At 42.9% G+C, this 22,076-nt stretch overlaps 1 protein-coding gene across 7 annotated transcripts in view; it reads left to right on the plus strand.

Moving 5' to 3' along the window:
- The window catches only part of SPATS2L (spermatogenesis associated serine rich 2 like), a 188,938-nt gene that overhangs the window by 151,899 nt on the left and 14,963 nt on the right, over positions 1-22,076 (plus strand). For all 7 annotated transcript variants that reach the window (XM_006059328.4, XM_025277955.2, XM_025277956.2 and 4 more), the window contains one exon: positions 20,268-20,326. In XM_006059328.4, the coding sequence (XP_006059390.3) occupies positions 20,268-20,326 (59 nt within the window). The remainder of the gene's footprint in view (positions 1-20,267; positions 20,327-22,076) is intronic.

Below are 22,076 nucleotides of genomic sequence, written 5' to 3' on the forward strand. Positions count from 1 at the left end.
AGACCAACTACGTCCTGTATGGTATTGCTGTGAAAGGGGAAAACACCACCCCTTGTTTTCTGACCTAACCCTTCAGCAAAACAATCCCCAAATAATTACACAAATGTTAACTTGAACGTAAAACTAAAGTATTTTTTAACAACCACAAACATGCATTTATGCCAAAGGGAAAAACTTGACCTCTATTCAAAATAAGTATGCTGCCCAGGCAACAGGGCGATGTGCTTGAATTAAGCCTCTCATTTTCTGAGGAGCAAAGGCTGATCTTAAGGATTGTGGTGCTCTTGAAAAAATAGTGGGTCACGAAATAGAAGAAGGCAGCTTAAAAGCTTAAAAAATGAACTTCCCTAGTGGTGCTGAAATCACGAACTCTAGGCACTAGAGAGAATTTTGAATGCAGCCCTATTCATTTAGTACGATGGAAACCTCAGGGTTGTATCATAGAGTGTGTCCAGATTTGGAGGATGTGGCGTCCTCTGGAGATTTCCAGGAGTGCTGGTTCTGAGGCAGATGTTGACTCATGTGGTGCACAAGCAACAGGGGTGTGGAGTACATCCCTCTGCAGCTTCTGCGCTTCCTCGGGGCCACCCTGTTCTCTCACCTAAGCTCTCAATAGGCGCTGTGTGTAGTTTAGAAATAGACAGTTAAAAAAAGAAAAACCACCCTTCATATTCACTTTGCTACCAAAGCACCAGCTTCAGGAGGTGAATCCCGAGTAACTAAACTCCCCCCCAGGCTGGAATTCACCGGAATGAATTGTGTGAGGTTCGGAGAAAGCCGTGGTTTGCACATGCTCAGTACTGAGCGAAATGAAGGAAATCCTTGTCCTTCCCAATCTGGCTGTGAAGAATGTTTTGCTCAATATGTTTACTGAAGAAAGCCATTAAGTAGCTAACTTATAATATCAGAGTTGGCACTTAACCAGGACACAGTTGCACAGGGCTAAATGATCATTACATGGCCCCTTCTCATTTTTCCAGAAAGAATTAGGGATTTAAGAGGGGGAACAAAGATGACACAATACCCTCTCAATATGTCTTCACAGAAAATAAATTTTGCAACATGAGTGTCTGTGTGAAAAGTCACATCAGGAACTAACATGAAGCAGCTGGTTTCTTTCCTATATGATTGGCCCCCTACCACAACTGGAAAATATTCATCTTTCGAATCATAGCTGCCAGGTTTAATTGCTTTGTGTGCAGACTAGTCTAACTTCTCACAAATCTGTGTGTGCATGGCCAAGTTGATGTTGACGGCTTTAAATGAGCAGTAAAACATTAAATTCAAAAAAACATTGAGGAAGGAGAGTAATACTTGATAGTTTTGCCATATGCTGGGGGAAAAAGGATTCCAAAATAGAGCTGTAAAAAAATTGTTAGGTGCTATTGTCAGTTTAACATCTAATTAAAAGCATTCCTAAAGAAAACGGAAGATGGTTAAGGAGCCAGAGGGTTAGGGTATGTGCTGGGTAACCAGGTTGCCGAGAATGGGGGCTGGAGGGGATAATATGTTTAGGCCGCTTTGCTTTCAAAAAGGAAAGGGAAATCAGTCAAAGCATGCCTCCTGTATAAAGTGGCCAGACATGTTCCTGGACCTGTGTTTATTTTCTCTTGAAGCAGTGCCAGGAAATTGGAAGTAGGTCAGAAGTTTCCCAGCTCCCCCGACCATAAGCCCTCGCCCACCTTCCCTTTCTTTGTCGGCTTTCCCTCCATCTTGGAGTTCACTCCCTCCCTGCAAGGGCAGGTGAGCCTCCTACTGTCCCCTACAGGCCGGGGGCTCCTCACGGCAACCCCAGTCACTACATTATGCCTGCGTGTTCAGTTTCTCAGTTGTGAACAACTCTGTGTGACCCCACTGTGTGACACCCCACCCCCCTGAATGTAGCCAACCAGGCTCCTCTGTCCATGGAATTTTGCTGAAGCAGCTTGCCATTTCCTCCCTCCAGATCATCTTCCCAACCCAGGGATTGAACCTCTATCTCCTGGGTCCCCTGCATTGGCAGGTGGATTCTTTACTGCTGAGCCACCCAGGAAGCCCCTACTACACCGTAGGACCTTGTAATGGGTTCTCTGTCTCCTTTTTCTTTTCTTCCTTTTAATGACTGAAACTCATTTTGTGTCACTGGTAATCTCATCATTTTGATGACCATGTGATCCTCCCCCCGCCCACTGCCCCCTCCAGAATGACAGATTTGCATGTTAACCAGCTAACAGAGTCTGTTCAAGCTCTCCTCCAGCCAAAAGAATGACTCTAAATGTGAGAATTGCCGGCTAAAGAGAAAGCCACTTCGAGATAAGTATATCTTGTGCATCTCTCAAATCCCCCTCTGAAGAAGGGCTCTTTATCTGCTGCTAAAGCCCTGTGGGTAGCCAAGCAGAACCACACACAGACCACCAGGGTGGTCAGCAGGGTGGCCCCACACACAGACCAGATATCACTACTGTGACATTTTAAATGTTGTGTCTTTTTCTGGGATATGAACTCGAGAATGCCTCCCGAAGAAGAAATTGTCAGTGGGGCTGTTGGATTTCAGAGCAAGCCAGGCAGCAGTCTGTCCCATATTCCCACTTTGCTGCTTCTTGGGTGCCTGAATAACATCAAATTCTTGGAGCAGGCGCCTTAGAACTACTTCAGCTTGAGTCCAAATGAGACCATTTGTCTTCACTTTTGCAGATTTATCACATAACAGGATTCTTATTCTTTGGTTGTTTCCTCCCCTTCCCCTGCTCGAACTCCCCAAACTTTTAGCTGCCTTTTCTAATATCTGGCTCTCCATACAGTGCTAAAAGCTGAGATTTCTGTGCCCTTTAGGTTTTTTATTTGTTATCTTTGTGAATAACTTAGCATTGACTGAAAGACGATGCCTGAGAATTAATATTTACTTCCCTCAGTACCAAAGTATATGTGTATGCACTGTAATTACAAACTCTAGAGCTCCGTGGTCATCCTCTGCTTTGGTACCAGGCCCAGAGATGCTGATTTCACTGGGCATAAGTGAACCCAGAAATAAGGTTTTTGTTTTTAAAGATCCCTTGGTGATTCTCTTGTGCATCTGTGGTTGAAAACCACGGATTGAGAGTCCCGCAAAGGAGGGTGATATGTCTGGGGCTGGAGCAGTGTTCCCAACCAGATGAATTTGCCTTCCCCCAGGGAGACGGTTGGCATGTCTGGAAATATTTCTAAGTTGTCACAGCTGCAGAGAGGTAGTGTTACTGGCCTCTAGTAGGCAGACACCAGGATGCCACTATTAATACTTATCCTAGTATGCACAGGACAGCCTCCCCCACCCCACCCCCTACCCCCACCAAAGAACTATCTAGTCCAAGACGTCAGTAGGCTGAGAAAGCCTGAGTAAGAGGAAAGGGAGAGGAAGACTGCACCAGTCCTTCTGCATGGTCTGCTGCAGCTCCTTGAGTGAAGGGTGGAGATTCCTCCCTTTGCAACTTTCCCCCCCACCCCAACTACCCAGTAGCTGTCTGCCCCTCCTCCAGCAGCCCTCCTAATCCACCACTGCAGACGAGAGAAGGGAGATTTCCTTTCCATGCCCAAATCATTCACATACCCCCCAATGCAGCCATAGTGTCTTCTCTTTTCACAGCAGTGCAGTAGGAAGGCATTTCTCCCATACTTGCTGAAACATAAACCTTCTTGCTACACATTTTAAAGGTCAAATTACGTTTTTGTTTGCTTAAGACCAACAGAAACAATTACACTGAAGTGTAGAAAATTGAGGACTTTGCTTCTTTGTCTATTTTTCATTATAGAATGCAAGTCAGTCCTTAGGAGAAAATGGAAAAATTAAGAACTGAAAGTTGTAGCTGGTGATAGACAGTCACTTTCATTCACCATGCTGTCTCTGCTGAGTCTTTTTTTTTTCTTTCTCGTTTTGCAATAAAACCAAATAACGCAGTTATTGATTCAGGGACCCGGATTCAGATGAAGATCTGAGGCATGTAAAGATATATACAGTAGGGAATCGTTCCATTAAGTGTCTGTCTGGGGAGGTATTCTTTTCCTCTGGCTTTAGCCAGGCAGCAATATTGCTTGGTGTTTGTGGCTACACATGGTATATATCCAACTACTCTGGTGCCAGTGACATCCTCAGGTGGGCCTGCCCTTGTGCTATTTAAACTGAATGACAACAGAAGGTCTTTTTGCAATCTTACCATGCTGTAGTGGTTGGGCAAGTATTTGTTGACCCTCTCTTAATTATAAGAGAATTACCCTCTTTTAATTAGGAGAATATTGAAATTAAAGCACTCTGTCTACTTTGATAGGAAAGTACAGGGGAAATATATATTAGGTGAAACAGGTCCCAGAATCAGATCTGCGCCTCAGAATAGATGCTATGACAGCAAGCAAATCTGGCTTTTGAGTTCAGTCACGTGGAGGATGTGGATGTCAGTGTGGGTAATGAGTTGAGACTCCATTGTAAAACAGTGTGACTGAAATAGGAAGCATTCTGAGTGCATCGAGAGTGTCTGAGGCAGGGTGTTGGTCAGTAATAAAGTGATGCTTTTCTCTGAGCCCTTCAACAGAGGATGTTTATCACAGGATTACCAATAGGAGAGAGGGCTGACGTTAGGAACCTTTGTAGTCACTTAGTATTGTCACGTGAGGACTTTAACAGGCCTTTGGTTTCCTGTTAAAATATCAACAATGTGTTAAATAATTGCTAGATTTTGCCAGCTCCTTAGCCTATATACATGATGCAGATAAAACCAAGAGTTTACATATTTTATGTTTTTTCCAAGAAGTTTAATACAAAGTCTTTACATCCTTCTGCCCTGCAAGGGAATACAATCTTTTCATTGATCAAAGCCTATCCAAACAAGACTTTCTGACTAATCTCTTTTCTTCTCATCAGATGTTTTTTCCAAGTGCCTACCTGCCAGTGACTTGTGTTATCCTGTGGGAATTAGACAAATCCATTCCTTCTCCCCACACTCAGTATTGGAGATTATGCCAGCATATTAAAAGAACGCACATTATGGAGATGAGCATACACCTGCAAAGGATATCGAGACAGTAGTAGAAGAAGCTAATAAATATATTTATGCCTCAAGAGAGCCGTATGTATGCTTTTCTGTCACTGGCCTAGCTGACAAACTGCCCAAAATGACTCCTTTTCCTCACTCGGCGCCAGTCCAATAAACAGAAATCAGTTCCAGGATCCATTTCTGAAATTGTGAAAAGGGTAAATACCTTATACCATGGAGGAACTCAAGGTTCCTGTGACTTTGTGTCTATGGCAAGTCCCCGTGGCACAATGCATTTCAAATCTTGCCTTGTTCGTGAATATGTGTCATTCTAAATAGGGGTAGCTCACTCTTGGGAAGCGAAAGCTTCTCTTTTCCTCTTTTCTTTCCTCCCCAAGGTTTTTCTCTGCGTTAGATGTTTCCCCAGGGCCACCGCAAGGACCGAGTGAATCAGTCGACATGAAGGAAGAGCAGGCTGATACATACAAAAAGTACAGAACTGGCCTTTTCAGTTTGGATACGGTCCCCGGGAAACCAGCATAAATAGCACCTTGTATTAATAACCTTTGTGAGCTCCACGTGTGATTACCTCCATACGTCTTGTCAGCGGCGCACTTAGCGTTGGAAATCAGCTTTCTTTCACTACAGCCTTCTTGCAGAATAATAAACCCAGAAGAAGAGCTAGAGGATAAGAAGTTGGTTCTGATTTCAGCTTGAAATCTGAAAAGATTTCTGAATCTTTTCAGCAAATGAAGGCTGCCCGTCAAATCAGCTTCAGAACATGCTCCCAAATAGGAATCGTTAAGTTTTTATCATAGAGTGGAAATATAAAAAGGAATTAAGCAAAGTGTTCTAACTATACAATCCCAAGAGAGTGTGTATCATTTGTATGTGTGTGTTTTTAAAAATTTAAAATATAATCCATTTTCACTGAGAAAATAAGACAAATTTGTTCCTATATATTAGGATAAATATAAAATACATTATTGTTTGAAAAGTGGAATATCCTAGATCACAGTCTCAGAGTACATCTTGGAGTTTATTTGTATTTATTAGACCAGTGCAGAGTGAGAGTGTAGAGTCAAATGAGACCAAGGAGTAATTTGGGACACTTAATCGTCTAGCACAGCAACAAATCATATAAAAGCTGTACCTGAAGCTAATACAGTAGATTTCCTTACATGTATGTTACATTATTGCTCCAGTGACTGTTACCTTTGGTACTTAATAGGCCATATTGGAACAAAAGTGACATCTTCCTGGGTTTATTAACAACTTAATTAGGAGGCATGAGGTGTGGATTTCCACAGGATAGGATTTAAATCTCCTCTCCACATACTCTAGTACCGAATATGGTTGAGTTTCCTAACTTCTACTCCGATGCAAAACAGGGCTACTGTCTCTTTCTGGAGTTTTATGAAGATTTATGTACAAGATATGCACTCTGCAGATTATTCTAGAAAATTTCTTGCCTGGTCCATGATAGAGGTTCAGTCTAGACTGGTTCTCTTCTCTTTCAGGTAAGCATTTAGTAAATGTCTTTTCCTCTCTACCAAGACACTAGGAGGAAGTGAATCCATTCCACCTTTCTGTTTACTGAGCATACACTGGATTTCAGCTATAAGATATGGATATTTCATCACAGCTTTTTACTGTCTACTCCCTGGTGAAGAGAGATGTAAGGCAAAGCCTTCCCTTCCCTTCTCTTCGTTCATCCACCCGATACAGTAGAACCCCAGGGCTAGTGGGTGAATATAGAAACTGCACAAAGGCAAGTACTGAAATGGAGCTGGGCCTGGAGGAGGAGAAATCAATACCGCCTGGTTAATGAAGGGTCGACCACAGAGGTGACATTTGAGCTGGTCTTTGAAGGAAGTCTAGGAATTTGTCATCCTGGAAGGGAAAAAGGATTCCATGCAGAAGAAATAACACAAGGAACCAGAAAATAAGAGAGACCACAGCATGATTTGAGAGGAGTGTGTGCCCTGGGTCTCACTCCATCGAAGTGAATTGTGAGCACATCCCTCTCAAACCAAAAAATTTATTTATAAATAATTTATGTGTGCTATGGTTAATCTGTATACTGAAGATTGGGAAAGTCTACTTTTTGGAATGAAAAGTAAACACTGGGACTTCCCTGGTGGTCTAGTGGTTAAGACTCTGCACTTCCAATGCAGGGGGCACAGGTTTGATCTCTGGTTGGGGAATTAAGATCCTGCATGCCACATAGCTCAGCTTAAAAAAAAAAAAATTAAAAATGTATGTACATGCAGTTTACTATTTTCCTTATGCCCCTATTTGGGAAGCCATTGGCTGGGGCAGGTCCTGAAGATGAGGGGCAACAGATTGAGCCTGGAGATGCTGGCTGGTGAGAGCTTTTTGGCCCAAACCAAGAAGTACACATTCTCTCCTCTTCACAAAAGAGTCAAAAGATGCAGGAGCCCTCAGGAGGCCAGAGCAGTGGAGTCTAGGCCTGACTGCCTTGGGTTGGAAGTAGGCCAGCATTTCTGTGACTTTTTCTGGCCCTGTCAATCTCTTCTAGTTTCTGTTCATGAGTATGTGTTAACTGTGATTCATCACTATGATGGCTTCTGCCTAGATGCCCTCTTCCCCCCAAACTGGAGGGGAATGCAACAGTATTCAGAGTGGTTGGCTGTATTTTGGGTATGAGACAGAGATTTTATTTTGAAATTTGTTTTATCTTCCTTTCTACATTTCCCAGTTTTTTGTTTTTAATGAGCATGTAAAATGAAGTAGAGGTGTAGGTGGCGCTAGTGGTAAAAAAAAAAAAACCTGCCTACCAGTGCAGGAGACACAGGAGACGCATGTTTGATCACTGGGTTGGGAAGATTCCCCTGGAGGAGGAAATGGCAGCCCACTCCAATATTCTTGCCTGGAGAATCCCATGGACACAGGAGCCTGGTGGGCTACAGTCCCAGGGTTGAAAAGAGTGAGACACGATTGAAGTGACTTAGCACAAAATGAAGTAAATGAAGAATGTTACTTCCTTAAGTGGTACCTTTGTGCTGTAAGACAATCAACACCACAGATAGAAGTTTGCTTTCTCTTTCATAGATGTAGTTTTGTTGTTCTTTTATTTTTTTAAAAAAGGAGATGGTAGTAACTCAAATCATTTTTATACCTATAGAAGCTGAAATACAGATAAGTTACTTTCCCTGAATGCTGATCGCCATGGAAAGAAACAAAACTAACAAGTAGTCAGCAAAGATAAGAAATTATATTATTAAGTCAAATCAGATGTAAAATTCTAAATAGAGGTATATAAGGAATGTAGATACTTTTTAATTGAACATGTGATGATGTGGGATTTGTAGAATTTGCAGGATTTTGCAACTCTGATGTCATTTCTTAAATTCCAAGAAGAAAAAGGAATCCCTGTCCGTATTTGTTCGTTTTTCAATTAACTATTGTGTGTAAGGAACTCCAGGATTTTGTGGTGAGAGTTAGTCATTATGCTTCATCTGCACATGTCTATGCACCTCAGATGGTGTGGTGAAATATTCATCAACTGTAATTTAAATCATTATCTAATTCCAATATAAAATATGCAGACTAAGAGGTATTAACATTAACGGGTTATGTTACCTCTGATTAAAAAAAAAGGGAAAAAAAATGGCCTCAACCTGATTGGCAAATGGAGCCCAGCTGCCATGTTCACTGGCCGCCAGAGCAGTGTGGCTCTGCCGTACGTGTTAACTTCGATTCGTGCTCAGAGACGTTCTACTTTATTTCCCTGAGAGTCACAATTTCTAGGCAGCTGTTCAAAGAGTTGCATCCCAACCCCAGCTGACAGGCTGTAGACATGCGTGTTGGGTTTTGTATGTTTATTGCACAACACGTTGGAATTCAAGAAATCTTTAGATCAATTGTCAAATCACTGCTGCATTCAGAAAAAAAAATTCCAATTATAAGAAGAACGCGGGTTGTTGTGAAACTGAGGTGCAAACGTGGACAGAGTAGAAGGTAAAAGACTCAGGAATCCCAACAGAAAGCTAAATAAATGAGCATAGCCGGCTCCTTGATAATGAGCTGTAGTGGCACCCTGGCAGGTGGAGCTGGTTAGGAGAGCCATTTCTGGGATAACTCAGGAGGACCTGATCACGTGGGAATGAAGGGGTGTTGTGGAAACTGGTGAGTGGTGAGAACAGTGACCAGCAGTCAGGGCAAGCAAGGGGCCAGGATGGACATGCAGGGGAGGAAGAATACTTACCCTCTACCCTTCTGGGTTCTTGACTGAGACCCTGTTATAAAAGACAGATTAACAAGAGAAAAACAAACAGACATGTATTAACGTGGACATCTCATGTACACATGGGAGACCCTTAGGGAAAAGTGAAGTCCCCACCGTGGCCTGGAATTCAGGATTAAATACCATCTTAATAGGGAAAGAGGAGAGGCATGTAGATCTCTGAGGGGAGAGTGCATGATTTTTAGGAAAGATAAACTGGTCCTTAGAAGAGCAAATGGAAGGGCTGCTGCTGCTGCTAAGTCACTTCAGTCATGTCTGACTCCTTGTGACCCTATGGACTGTAACCTGCCAGGCTGCTCTGTCCATAGAATTCTCCAGGCAAGTATACTGGAGTGGGTTGTCATGCCCTCCTCCAGGGGATCTGCTCGACCCAGGGATCGAACCTATGTCTCTTTATGTCTCCAGTATTGGCAGGCAGGTTCTTTACCAAAAGACAAAGTTGTGTCTCGTTATGACCCCATGGACTGCAGCACACTCAGCTGGCGCCACCTGGGAAGCCCAGGAAGTATATGACAGCTTGTGACAAAGTCTGACTGTGGTGTCAATTCTAGTCTCTCCTGTGATGTCAGCATCCTCCCTGTTTGGTGAAAACTCCTGGGAAAGGAGGTGGGTGTATGACAACTGAGCTCCAAGCAGATCGGAGAACATGTCTCGCTGCATTTGCTGTTTTTCACTGCCCATAGTGTTCACAGTAATCAATATACCAAAGTGCCGTGTTTTGGGGTGGCATATTCTGCTAGTCTTCAGGGAGCAGAAGGGAGAAAGGAGGAACACGGAACTGGCAGCCATGCAAGAGCGTGGGCACCGTTTGTGGGCACCTGTTCTCCTGACCCCAGGAATAGAGAACCACATGCAGTCTTGCTGTGTGTGTGCCTATCAGGCCAGGAACACCTTTGTTGGCAGCAGCAATAGTTGAGAAATGGGTGAACTGAAGCCCCTGACTAGTTTTGCCCTGGGCCCAAGAATTCTTGGCAATATGTTGGGGAGTGGACTAGAAATGGTTCCCGTGGTAATAGTATAGTACACCTGAAGTGGATAAAGGGAGGTTTTCTGCCCTCCACCTGGTGGGCGCAATCCTTTCTTCCAGGGCAAGGGATGTAGATGCCTAAACTCTGAGCAGTACCAGTGGTCTCTCCCATCAGCACCTGCTCCCAGCTCAGGGTCCACACAGCAGCCACTAGGCACTACGAGGCTGCCAGGCACTCAGCTAGCCTTCCTCCCATGGTCACAGTTCTTACTCCTGATGCCGCAGTAAGGAGCAGAGCCCAAGATAAGGGGAGATATTTGTACATTACCCTTTCTCTTTAGTGAAAGAAATGGAAATTGTTTATATAGGAAGTCTGGCTTTATGGCTTCTCATTGATATGCTTTAAGCTATTTGATACAGGCCAGGAAAAGACATGACTGAGTGACTGAGCAACAACAAGGATAGGTGAAACATCCCCTTTTGTTGTTGTTGTTACAAATTTAGTTGCTAAGTTGTGTCTCTTTGCGACCCCCATGGACTGCAGCACACCAGGCTTCCCTGTCCTTCACCATCTCCCAGAATTCGCTGAAACTCATGTCCATTGAGTCTGTGATGCCATCCAACCATCTCATCCTCTGTCGCTGTGTTCTCCTCCTGCCCTTGATCTTTCACAGCATCAAAGTCTTTTCCAATGAGTTGGCTCTTCACATCAGGTGGCCAAATTATTAGAGCTTCAGCATCAGTCCTTCCAATGAATATTCAGGGTTGATATCCTTTAGGATAGACTGGTTTGATCTCCTTGCAGTCCAAGGGATTCTCAAGAGTCTTCTCCAACACCACAGTTCGAAAGCATCAATTCTTCAGCGCACAGCTTTCTTTATGGTCCAACTCTCACATCCATACATGACTATTGGAAAAACCATAGCTTTGACTATACCAACTTTTGTTGGCAAAGTGATGTCTCTGCTTTTTAATATGCTGTCTAGCTTTGTCATAGCTATCCCCTTAGCATTCAGTAGAATCCTTCCTCCCTAGCCATCTCCACATTTCTTTTTAAAATTATTTTTTTATTTTTGGCTGCACTGGGTCTTTGTTGCTGCGAGGGCTTTTCTCTAGTTGCAGTGAGTGGGGGCTAGTCTCTAGTTGTGGTGCGTGGGCTTCTCATTGTGGCGGCTTCTCTTATAGCAGAGCTCAGGCTCTAGAAGCGCAGGCTTCAGTAGTTGCGGTGCGAGGGCTCAGTTGCCCCACAGCATGTGGCATTTTCCTAGACCAGGGATCAAAGCATGTACCCTGCCTTGGCAGGTGGAGTCTTCACCACGGGATCACCAGGAAGTCCAGTCTCCACAATGTTTTTCTCTCTCAAGGGACCGACGGTCCGGAGGCTCTGCCTCATGCTCATCCTCCCGGCAAGCACAGGCTGTGTCTGCTTCCTGAAGCTCTTTTTCTTCTGCTTGGTTCTGCTTGGCAGCCCAAGAGTTAAAGCTCTACATGGAAGCCCTTCATCCGCCAGAAGGTCGTGAAGCAGAATTGTCTGGGATCAGATGCTCACAAGCAGTTTCTCTCACTACGGCCTCCCTGAGGCTAGCACAGGAAGATGAAGTGTGGCCTAGTTTTAACTCTTTAACATCTGACTCCGGCTGCTGTTGGAGATTGATCTTGTTCATCTCCCTTTGAAATCCTACCTTCCCTTCCTCAGTATCTGCCAGTAGCTTCTGCTCTCCGGCTTCTCACCCAGTGACAGTCCAGTGGCTGCTCCCCATCAGGGCATCTTTATTCATGAAACACACCCGATTCTACATGGCTCCTCAGAGCTCTAAATGAAGCCGTTTTGTCTCTCTGTGTCTTCGCCTCCACATTTAAAGAAGTCTTTCACAGAGAAGAATGTGATAAATCTCTTCCTGCGGAAGTGCCTTTCTGATTCTTTTTATTATTGTTATGATTAGTCCTCTATAGAAAGGAATCAAGACAGTGGAAACATTTTTATAAAATGACACTTTATCTCTGTGATTAACTATATAATAAACCCTAAAGCCTGGGCCATGGTAATCTTCCTCTCCTTACACCTTATTGCTTTAATAATAAAAGCTTTTTTACTGCAACAGGATAAAATTTTACTATCTAGGCAGTTTAGATAAAATGAGAAGATGTGTTTTTGGAAGGATAAAGGGCGCGTCTGAAACATGTGAGGTCAGCATGGGTTTTTTTGTGAGCTCAGTTTATGTAGAACATGTTTGATAGTGTCTGTCTTCAGTCTGGTGCCTTCCTGAGGACTTGATCCAGCTATTTAGAAAACTTTCAGTGGTCAGCAGAAAGCTGATTAAAGACTTCCGTGTTTCTTCCAAGTGTCACCTTTGAAAAGCAAATATACCCCAAATCTAGAATCGCAGATGATTAGTGTGGGGAAAGTACAAATTTCAATAATTTATTACCCTCCCAATTTGCAAACAGAATCATTCTCTACATGTTTTGATTCTGAGCCAAACCCTGTGAGGTTTTGTGAATATCATTGTACTTTTATTCATAAGCTTGTGTCTCAAATGATTAGATTCCATCAGTGACAAAAGTTATATAAAGTTTTGCATAAACATGATTTATATGCAAGCACTACAATATACCAATTAAGGAGTTTCATTACTGTTATGCTGTAGAAAAATGAATATGCTGTCTTCCCTTCCATTCATCACTATCAAGCCATTTTCGTCGAGCAGCCCACAATAGTCTAAGATCATAAAGTCTAAGAATGGAAGTTTTTTAAAACTCCGTCAGAGTTTCTCTGAAGAATGGATGATTAAGCAGAGACCTGAAGGATGCCACCAAGTGAAGGAGATGAAGAAAGGCAGGGTTGGGGAGGAAAGGTCTTCCAGCAACAGGAGGGGCATGTGCCAGAGCCCTGTGGTGAGGGGAGAGAGGAGCTCATACCTCCCAGGGTGTTTGTTAGGACACTTGAATGAACTCACTGTGGTGATGCACTGGTGCTCTCCCTAATGTGCGGGGCACAGGGCACACTCTCGGGGTGTAAGTTACAAACAGCTCTCATCTGGAGGCTGCTGTCTGTCTACACACAGTGGTACCTTGAAAGCCCACACTTGACCTTTCTGCTTCTGCAGCAGGGATGGGACAGTGACACTGATTTTTCTGTGGCTCGTCAACTCTCCAGTGCCATTCCTCCCTCCTACCCTCCCTGTCTCCTAACACTCCCTCCTGGATTTTGCCCAGCACCCTCTGCCCTTGCCCAGCCCACAGAGTTGTTTCCCATCAGACACCCCTTCAGTGTGTATCTCTGTCCTTGTGTCTCTAAGAAATTTTTGTGGGACTTGGGAATGGCACTGATGAAATTGCTCAGAAAGTTGGACATGACACCAGGCACTGTGGGTATTTAGAAGGTGTTAGGCTCAGGGACTTCCCTGGTGGTCCAGTGGTTAGGACTCTACGATCTCGCTGCATGGGTTCGATCCTTGGTTGACGACCTAAGATCCTGCAAGCCTCAGGAAGCAGCCATAAAGGTGTTAGACACAGCCTTTCCGCTTGGACCTTCCTTTGAACTGGCTCTCAGCATGCTATGATGCTGTTTCCTTGCTGTCTGACAGCCTGCCAGAGGACTGGCCAGCCTCCACTGTCCCATCCTCCTTTGCAACTTCCACATCCTCTTCCCTTAGTCTTCCCTTCCAGAAACCTGCTGCCTTGAAAGGACAAAAGAATACAGTGGAATTCTCAGGTTCACCTTACTGATTCTCACAGGAGAGGTCCTGGGGTGCTGCCTGGGGCCAGCACCTTAATCCTGCTTTGCATCCAGCTCATATATTCTGAGCAGGGTCCTGACGCAGCAGAGATCCCTTGGCTCGCCTTGATGCATGAGTTTTGAAAGCAATCATACATAGCAGTGCTTGAATTACTAAGATGCTTGAGGACGGTCTTTTTGTTGAAATACCCAGAGGAGTGGAGGCATAGTTTGATGCCAACTTCACAGGCTTTTCACATCCTCCAGTTCAGTTCAGTTCCTCCAGTGGGCATTAAACAGATTAACAATTTATTGTGTGTGGCCTTCATCCCTCCTATTGCTAGCCCAGGAGGCCTGAACTAACCGTGGTGTGAATGTCCAGCTTTGTTTAATACATGTTAGACCTAGGGATACAGATTATACCCCAAATGTCCATCTTGTAAACCCTCTGAGCACATAATTATGTTAACAAGTTTAATCAACAAAAATTAATTGTGATCTTATAGCTGATAAAGAAATTAGCAAAGGCCCCTTCCTACACCATCTTCCTCACCCAGCACATGGACACGCCACAGGGTCCATGGTACTGTTTGGGGACTGAGGCCATGGGGATTGTGGAGGCTGTCGTGGCTTTCTGACTGCAGTCTGCCCCGGCCCGTCCCTTGAAATCTAAAGATACCCCATCTGGTATCACGTGCACCTTGCATTATCTCAGAATCTGGAGACTCTAGTCTTAGCCTTGTGGTTGATGGAGGGTGGGGAATCCTAAGTTCCTCTTCTCTCCATCTGTGTTTCACTGTTTCCCCCATAAGCTCAACAGGTCCTCTCACCTTCTTCCTCTCAGCTCCCCCAAAAGAATGTAGGCTCCACAAGGATGGCAGGAATCTGGTTTTTTTAATCCACAGCTGTATCCCCAGCCTCACCTTCAGCTAATATCTGTCCAGTGGCTGAATGATGTGTCAGTCTCTCCACAGACTAGAGTTTCCTTGTGCTCTTTGTGGCGTATCCTGTATAGCCACCCCAACTGGGCAACCCGGCTTCACCGTGCTGATGAAGAGAAGAGAACAAGTCTCACATGACCTGCAGCCCATAAGTCAGCAGAGTCCCAGCCCCCTGGACTCCAGTTCCATGTGTGCAGAAAGTCAAAAGCCCTGAGATTTGTGTTAGTTCAGGGATGTGGGCCAGACCCCCACATTCTCACCTGCACTCTGCCTTCAGGCTGTGACGTCTTCCCATCTCCTCAGCCCTGCACTGATGCAGACTTGACACTCAGCCACTTCCTCAGTCTGTGTGTGTGAGGGTCTATGGGGTGTGTGTGTGTGTGTGTGTGTGTGTGTGTGTGTGTGTGTGTATACAAGTGTGGTGAAGGTCTGGATGGCCCAAGCAAGGCTTACCTCACACACCTCACAGTGGACACCTCACAGTAGCACATGTGGTCCTCCTGCTTCTGGAAGCTCCTTGACTCACCTCACTACCAGTCATTTCTCCCAGCCTCTTCACCCTTACACAGCTCCCACTGTCCTGGCTGACTCTCTCTCTTTTCATCTCCCTTTCTATGTTGTTAAGTTGTGTCCGACTCTTTGCAAACCCGTGGCCTTCAGCACACCAGGCTTCCCTGTCTTTCACTATCTCCCAGAGTTTGGTCAAACTCATGTTCATGGAGTCAGTGGTGCTCTCCAACCATCTAATACTCTTTCATCCCCTTCTCCTGCCCTCAATCTTTACCAGCATCAGGGTCTTTTCCAATGAGTTGGCTCTTCACATCAGGTGGCCAAAGTATTGGAGCTTCAGCTTCAGCATCAGTCCTTGCAGTGAATGTTCAGGGTTGATTTCCTTCAGGATTGACTGTAAAAATTCAAAGCATTTTCTCAGGCAGAATAGCTTAGCGTGTTGTCGTCATTTGGGCTCCTGACCCCAGATCTCTAGGTTCTCACCTAAGCTCCCTACCAGCTTATCCATTACCCTTGTTTTCCTAAACTAGCATAGAATTGCCCGCTCCATTCACTTGACCTCTATGTAGCTGCATTTGTGAACTTTACAGGAAAGCTAAATATACCTGATAATTGCAGGAGTACAAGCCTATTGACTTAACCCAGCATTTCATACAATTCATGAACATATGCTGGTTTATGATCTCCAGAAAGAAACACAAGAAACTGGTAGCAAAGAGATACCTCCAGGCACAGGGACTGAGTAAACTGGGACAGAGATGGGATAAAGACTTTCTTCTCGCCGTCCATCTTTCTGCATCATGTATTTCCTATGTTAACACACTGACATCATATGTACTTAATGTCAATAAATTAGGCACAATCCTCCTAATATGTTAATTCCACCAAAATGGTCATAGCCAGTGACCTTCAGCCACGTGTCTGCGCTTGATGGTTTAGGCTTCAAGCCCAGTTCTGGAGAATTTGCCATTCCTTGTTCATGTCAGCTCTTTCCATTAGGATTTCCTGGTTGGAAAGAGCCAAGCTCTTCAGCAAACAGTCCTTACTCTCTAAGTGCTTAGGTTATATCACTGGTTGAGGAGCCCTAAACTCTTAGACATAGATACATCCCAGGAACCACTTCCTACCTTGACAAATACTACACAATATTTTCTCTTAAGGGGAAAAGACTTTCAACACACTTTAAATTTTAAAAGTACATCTGATGGAGAACAAAAAGTACATCTGTTGGAACAATCTGAGCAATCTGAGTATAATAAAGTAATAAGTGTATTGAAGTACATTAAATATGGGTTCATAATTAAACTATACAAACCAGCAAAAAAAAAATCATCTAATTGATTACTTTTGCAGGAACCAACTATTGTCTTGAAAACTGATAAATAAAAGGGGAGAACCAAGCATTTATCCTGATTCATCTATGCAAACTGTACTTCATGATAACCAAATAGTTGGTAAAGAAAGGTTTCTCTTTAGGGAAGTTTTCAGTAAATAAATGAAAGATTGAGAGAATTCAAATATTCTCATTTTTCAAATCCTGTTGATCTAGGCAATGACCACCAATAGCTACTAATATAATAATCATTAGAGATGTTCATTGTATTTCCTTTACATTTATTTTGAAATGTAGAAACCTGAGCACCTTCAGGTTTTATTTTTTTTTCAAGAGGAATATTTATAAGTGTGTCCTGTTATGTGTCTGCTGACAGAAGTATATCAGATCAGATCAGTCGCTCAGTCGTGTCCGACTCTTTGTGACCCCATGAATCGCAGCACGCCAGGCCTCCCTGTCCATCACCAACTCCCGGAGTTCACTCAGACTCATGCCCATCGAGTCAGTGATGCCATCCAGCCATCTCATCCTCTGTCGTCCCCTTCTCCTCCAGCCCCCAATCCCTCCCAGCATCAGAGTCTTTTCCAATGAGTCAACTCTTCGCATGAGGTGGCCAAAGTACTGGAGTTTCAGCTTTAGCATCATTCCTTCCAAAGAAATCCCAGGGCTGATCTCCTTCAGAATGGACTGGTTGGATCTCCTTGCAGTCCAAGGGACTCTCAAGAGTCTTCTCCAACACCACAGTTCAAAAGCATCAATTCTTTGGCGCTCAGCCTTCTTCACAGTCCAACTCTCACATCCATACATGACCACAGGAAAAACCATAGCCTTGACTAGACGAACCTATGTTGGCAAAGTCATGTCTCTGCTTTTAAATATGCTATCTAGCTTGGTCATAACTTTCCTTCCAAGGAGTAAGCGTCTTTTAATTTCATGGCTGCAGTCACCGTCTGCAGTGATTTTGGAGCCCAGAAAAATAAAGTCTGACACTGTTTCCCCATCTATTTCCCATGAAGTGGTGGGACCGGATGCCATGATCTTCGTTTTCTGAATGTTGAGCCAAAATCACTGCAGATGGTGACTGCAGCCATGAAATTAAAAGACGCTTACTCCTTGGAAGGAAAGTTATGACCAAGCTAGATAGCATATTCAAAAGCAGAGACATTACTTTGCCAACATAGGTTCGTCTAGTCAAGGCTATGGTTTTTCCTGTGGTCATGTATGGATGTGAGAGTTGGACTGTGAAGAAGGCTGAGCGCCAAAGAATTGATGCTTTTGAACTGTGGTGTTGGAGAAGACTCTTGAGAGTCCCTTGGACTGCAAGGAGATCCAACCAGTCCATTCTGAAGGAGATCAGCCCTGGGATTTCTTTGGAAGGAATGATGCTAAAGCTGAAACTCCAGTACTTTGGCCACCTCATGCGAAGAGTTGACTCATTGGAAAAGACTCTGATGCTGGGAGGGATTGGGGGCTGGAGGAGAAGGGGACGACAGAGGATGAGATGGCTGGATGGCATCATTGACTCGATGGACGTGAGTCTCAGTGAACTCCAGGGGTTGGTGATGGACAGGGAGGCCTGGCGTGCTGCGATTCATGGGGTCGCAAAGAGTCGGACACGACTGAGCGACTGATCTGATCTGATCTGAAGCCAACTTTTTCACTCTCCACTTTCACTTTCATCAAGAGGCTTTTGAGTTCCTCTTCACTTTCTGCCATAAGGGTGGTGTCATCTGCATATCTGAGGTTATTGATATTTCTCCCGGCAATCTTGATTCCAGCTTGTGCTTCATCCAGCCCAGCATTTCTCATGATGTACTCTGCATATAAGTTAAATAAGCAGGGTGACAATATACAGTCTTGACGAACTCCTTTTCCTGTTTGGAACCATTCTGTTGTTCCATGTCCAGTTCTAACTGTTTCTTCCTGACCTGCATACAGGTTTCTCAAGAGGCAGGTCAGGTGGTCTGGTATTCCCATCTCTTTCAGAATTTTCCACAGTTTATTGTGATCCACACAGTCAAAGGCTTTGGCATAGTCAATAAAGCAGAAATAGATGTTTTTCTGGAACTCTCTTGCTTTTTCCATGATCCAGCGTATATTGGCAATTTGATCTCTGGTTCCTCTGCCTTTTCTAAAACCAGCTTGAACATCAGGAAGTTCACAGTTCACACATTGCTGAAGCCTGGCTTGGAGAATTTAGAGCATTACTTTACTAGCGTGTGAGATGAGTGCAATTGTGCAGTAGTTTGAGTATTCTTTGGCATTGCCTTTCCTTGGGATTAGAATGAAAACTGACCTTTTCCAGTCCTGTTACAGAAGTATATAACATAAAATAATTTCTCCTGAAATAAGAAACAAATCTGAATTTAATCAAATTTCTATATTGTAGCAAATTTATAGAAAATAGAAAAGATTGGGTTAAATAATACCATGGACGTGCAGTCTGCAAAATTAAGACCTTGAATAATTCTACAGGACACATAGCCTGGTTTTTTTTAACAAATAAATTTCAAAGAAAAAAAAAAAAGAGAAATAGGAGGAAATGTATAGATTAAAATAGATACAGAAGACAGTCAACCGATTGTCATGAATAGGCCTCATTTAGATCCTGGTTCAAACAGTTAAAAAAAAACAAACTATGGAGCAATTAGGAAATTTTGAATACTGAGTATATATCTGATAACATTAAATTATTGTTAATGTTTTTAGGTATTGTAGTAATACTGTGGTTACATCCCCCCAAAGTTTTTATCTTTGAGCTATCTATATTGAAATATTTATGGTTGAGATGAAAACTTTAAAAGTCTGGAATCTCTACTTATATACACATAAAAATCTGTGAGAAGATATATAAGTGATTTGTGCTGTGTTGATTCTGGAAGGGGAGCAAGGAGTTAGGATGAGAGAGGAACTTTTGGACAGATAATTATTACTTTTCCAGATCATACCTTTTCAAAGGACTAACCAATAAGTATATTAAATATAATGGACAAGGTTAATTTGACCTTGAAATGCTTATTTGGGTGAACGAGAAAGCATGGACTCAATACAGAACATGTGGATGGATTGACCCAGACCCATGTTTCCTAGGACCCTCTGCATCAGAACTGGGCCCTCTCTCTCCCTCCCAGACCGATTCTGGCAGAGTGAACCATAGAGACATTTGAGAATTACAGGCCTTGATAACCTGAGTGCCAGCTTTTTAGATACTTATTATATTGTTTTGGAACTTTGAAAATTCATAGGGCAAAAATACTCCCAAATTGAAATTCAAAGCAGTGCAATTCCAAAAGTCTGAAAAGGCTTGTGTTTTTAGATTTGCTGACAATGATTTAATCAGCAGATGTCACTGTGTAACACTGGGAGCATCCCTTCCATGTTGCCTCATTTTTGGAAAGGCAGAGCCTGCTGCTGGCATTGTAACATAGAAATATTTATGGTAATCTTGTATTTTGTTTAATGAAAATAATTTTTCTTTTATTTCCTGTGCCTATTAAAAGTTTATCTTTGATTAACCATTCTTTGCTTTTGTTTTTTTTTTCCCCCCAGCATCATTGACAAAGAAGTTTCATTAATGGCAGAAATGGATAAAGTTAAAGAAGAAGCCAGTAAGTAGACACATGGTTGTTCAATAAGGAGCCTCCCAATCAGAAGTAATCAATAGGTCAGATGACAGTGATATAGATTCTGAATAAAAGTGAAAGTGTTAGTCGCTCAGTCATGTCCGACTCTTTGTGACCCCATGGACTGCAGCCCAGCAGGCTCCTCTGTCCATGAACTTCTGCAGGCAAGAATACTGGAGTGGGTAGCCATTCCCATCTCCAGGCGGTCTTCCTGGCCCAGGGACTGAACCCAGGTCTCCTTCATTGCAGGCGGATTCTTTACCATCTAAGTCAGATTCTGAGTGGGGGCCAAAAGGATGGAACAGAAGCACCCACTGAGCAGAGGGCAGAATATGCATGCAGCAAAAAATAGGTGTCACTTGGGTTTATTTAAAGTCCAGGAGACTTTTGTGCCTAAATAGGACTACTTATAATGAACTGGGTTTAAAATGATATTGAATATTAAATTTTTAAAATATAAGTTTTTAAGCCTTATAGTTTACAAATATTGCTATTTTACTTATACAATCCTTTTCATGTGTTCTTTCAACTCACTCAAGTTTACCAAATTCAGTTCCCCTAAAAAATTTGTTCTATTTGAAAGTTACTTCAATTCCCCTTAATATTTTGAATTACATTTGTAAATTTAATATAGCTTATTTTTTCAAGCACTTCAGAAACCTGAGAAGGCAAACTCACAAACCTAACCAGCAAAGTATTCCAAGCTCTTAAGCAACACTTACAAGATTAATAATTCCCTGGTGACTCAAATGGTAAAGAATCTGCCTGTAATGCAGAAGACCTGGGTTCAATTCCTGGGTCCAGAAGATCCCCTGGAGAAGGGAATGGCAACCCACTCCAGTATTCTTGCCTGGAGAATTCCATAGACAGAGGAGCCTGGTGGGCTGCAGTCCATGGGGTTGCAAAGAGTGGGACACCACTGAGCAACTAACACTTTCACTTTCAGAGATGTACTAAATGAAATTCTCTTAAAACACTCCAATTCTGTTTACAAACTCAGTCAAATTCACTGACACCTACCAACTTAACACTCCAAAAGAAATGTTTTAAATTGAAATCACAAGTGAGATTGCTTTAAGATACAGAATATTCTATATATAAAATAATGAACACACATAGGCAGTCTTGATCATTACAACATTTTTTCTAAATTTAACACAAAATATTAGTACTCTGGTTTGATTTATTTTACTATTTTTACACCTATTTCTAAACCTTTCCACTGTTGTAAAGTTGTTCAACAGCCAGTAGGGTAGATTTGCCATCTCAGATAGGCTGAGATTCATGAGTTGGAAATTTCAGCTGAGACAAGACTGCTCAGTCAAATTCAACACAAGTGAACATGTTGATCCCTCTTTTATTTTTAAATTCATCTGCTTTATTAATGGGAAACCTAAGACCATATTTTTCAGCTGGGATTTAGTTTTACAATTTTTATCTCCTAGGCATTTTAAATTCTTCATCCTTACCCAAATCTTATCTCATAAATTGGATAAATGGTAGTCTGCATCCCCAATCAGCTTTCAGCTAAGTTCCTGTACTTTTGACTTCAGTGCTTTTTTTTTTTTTAAATCAGTGGAGGATCAGACCAAATTCTTCATTCTTTTAATATTTTTCTTGCCTGGCCCTTGGCCATAATTCAGTAGTCATTTTATGAAAAATAGCTATCATTATTTTTGTTAGACAACTTTTCTAAATAATTTTAAACAACATTTTAGAATCTAAAATACAGCAG

This window comes from Bubalus bubalis, chromosome 2 (genome assembly GCF_019923935.1).
Source record: "Bubalus bubalis isolate 160015118507 breed Murrah chromosome 2, NDDB_SH_1, whole genome shotgun sequence".
Lineage (NCBI taxonomy): Eukaryota > Metazoa > Chordata > Mammalia > Artiodactyla > Bovidae > Bubalus > Bubalus bubalis.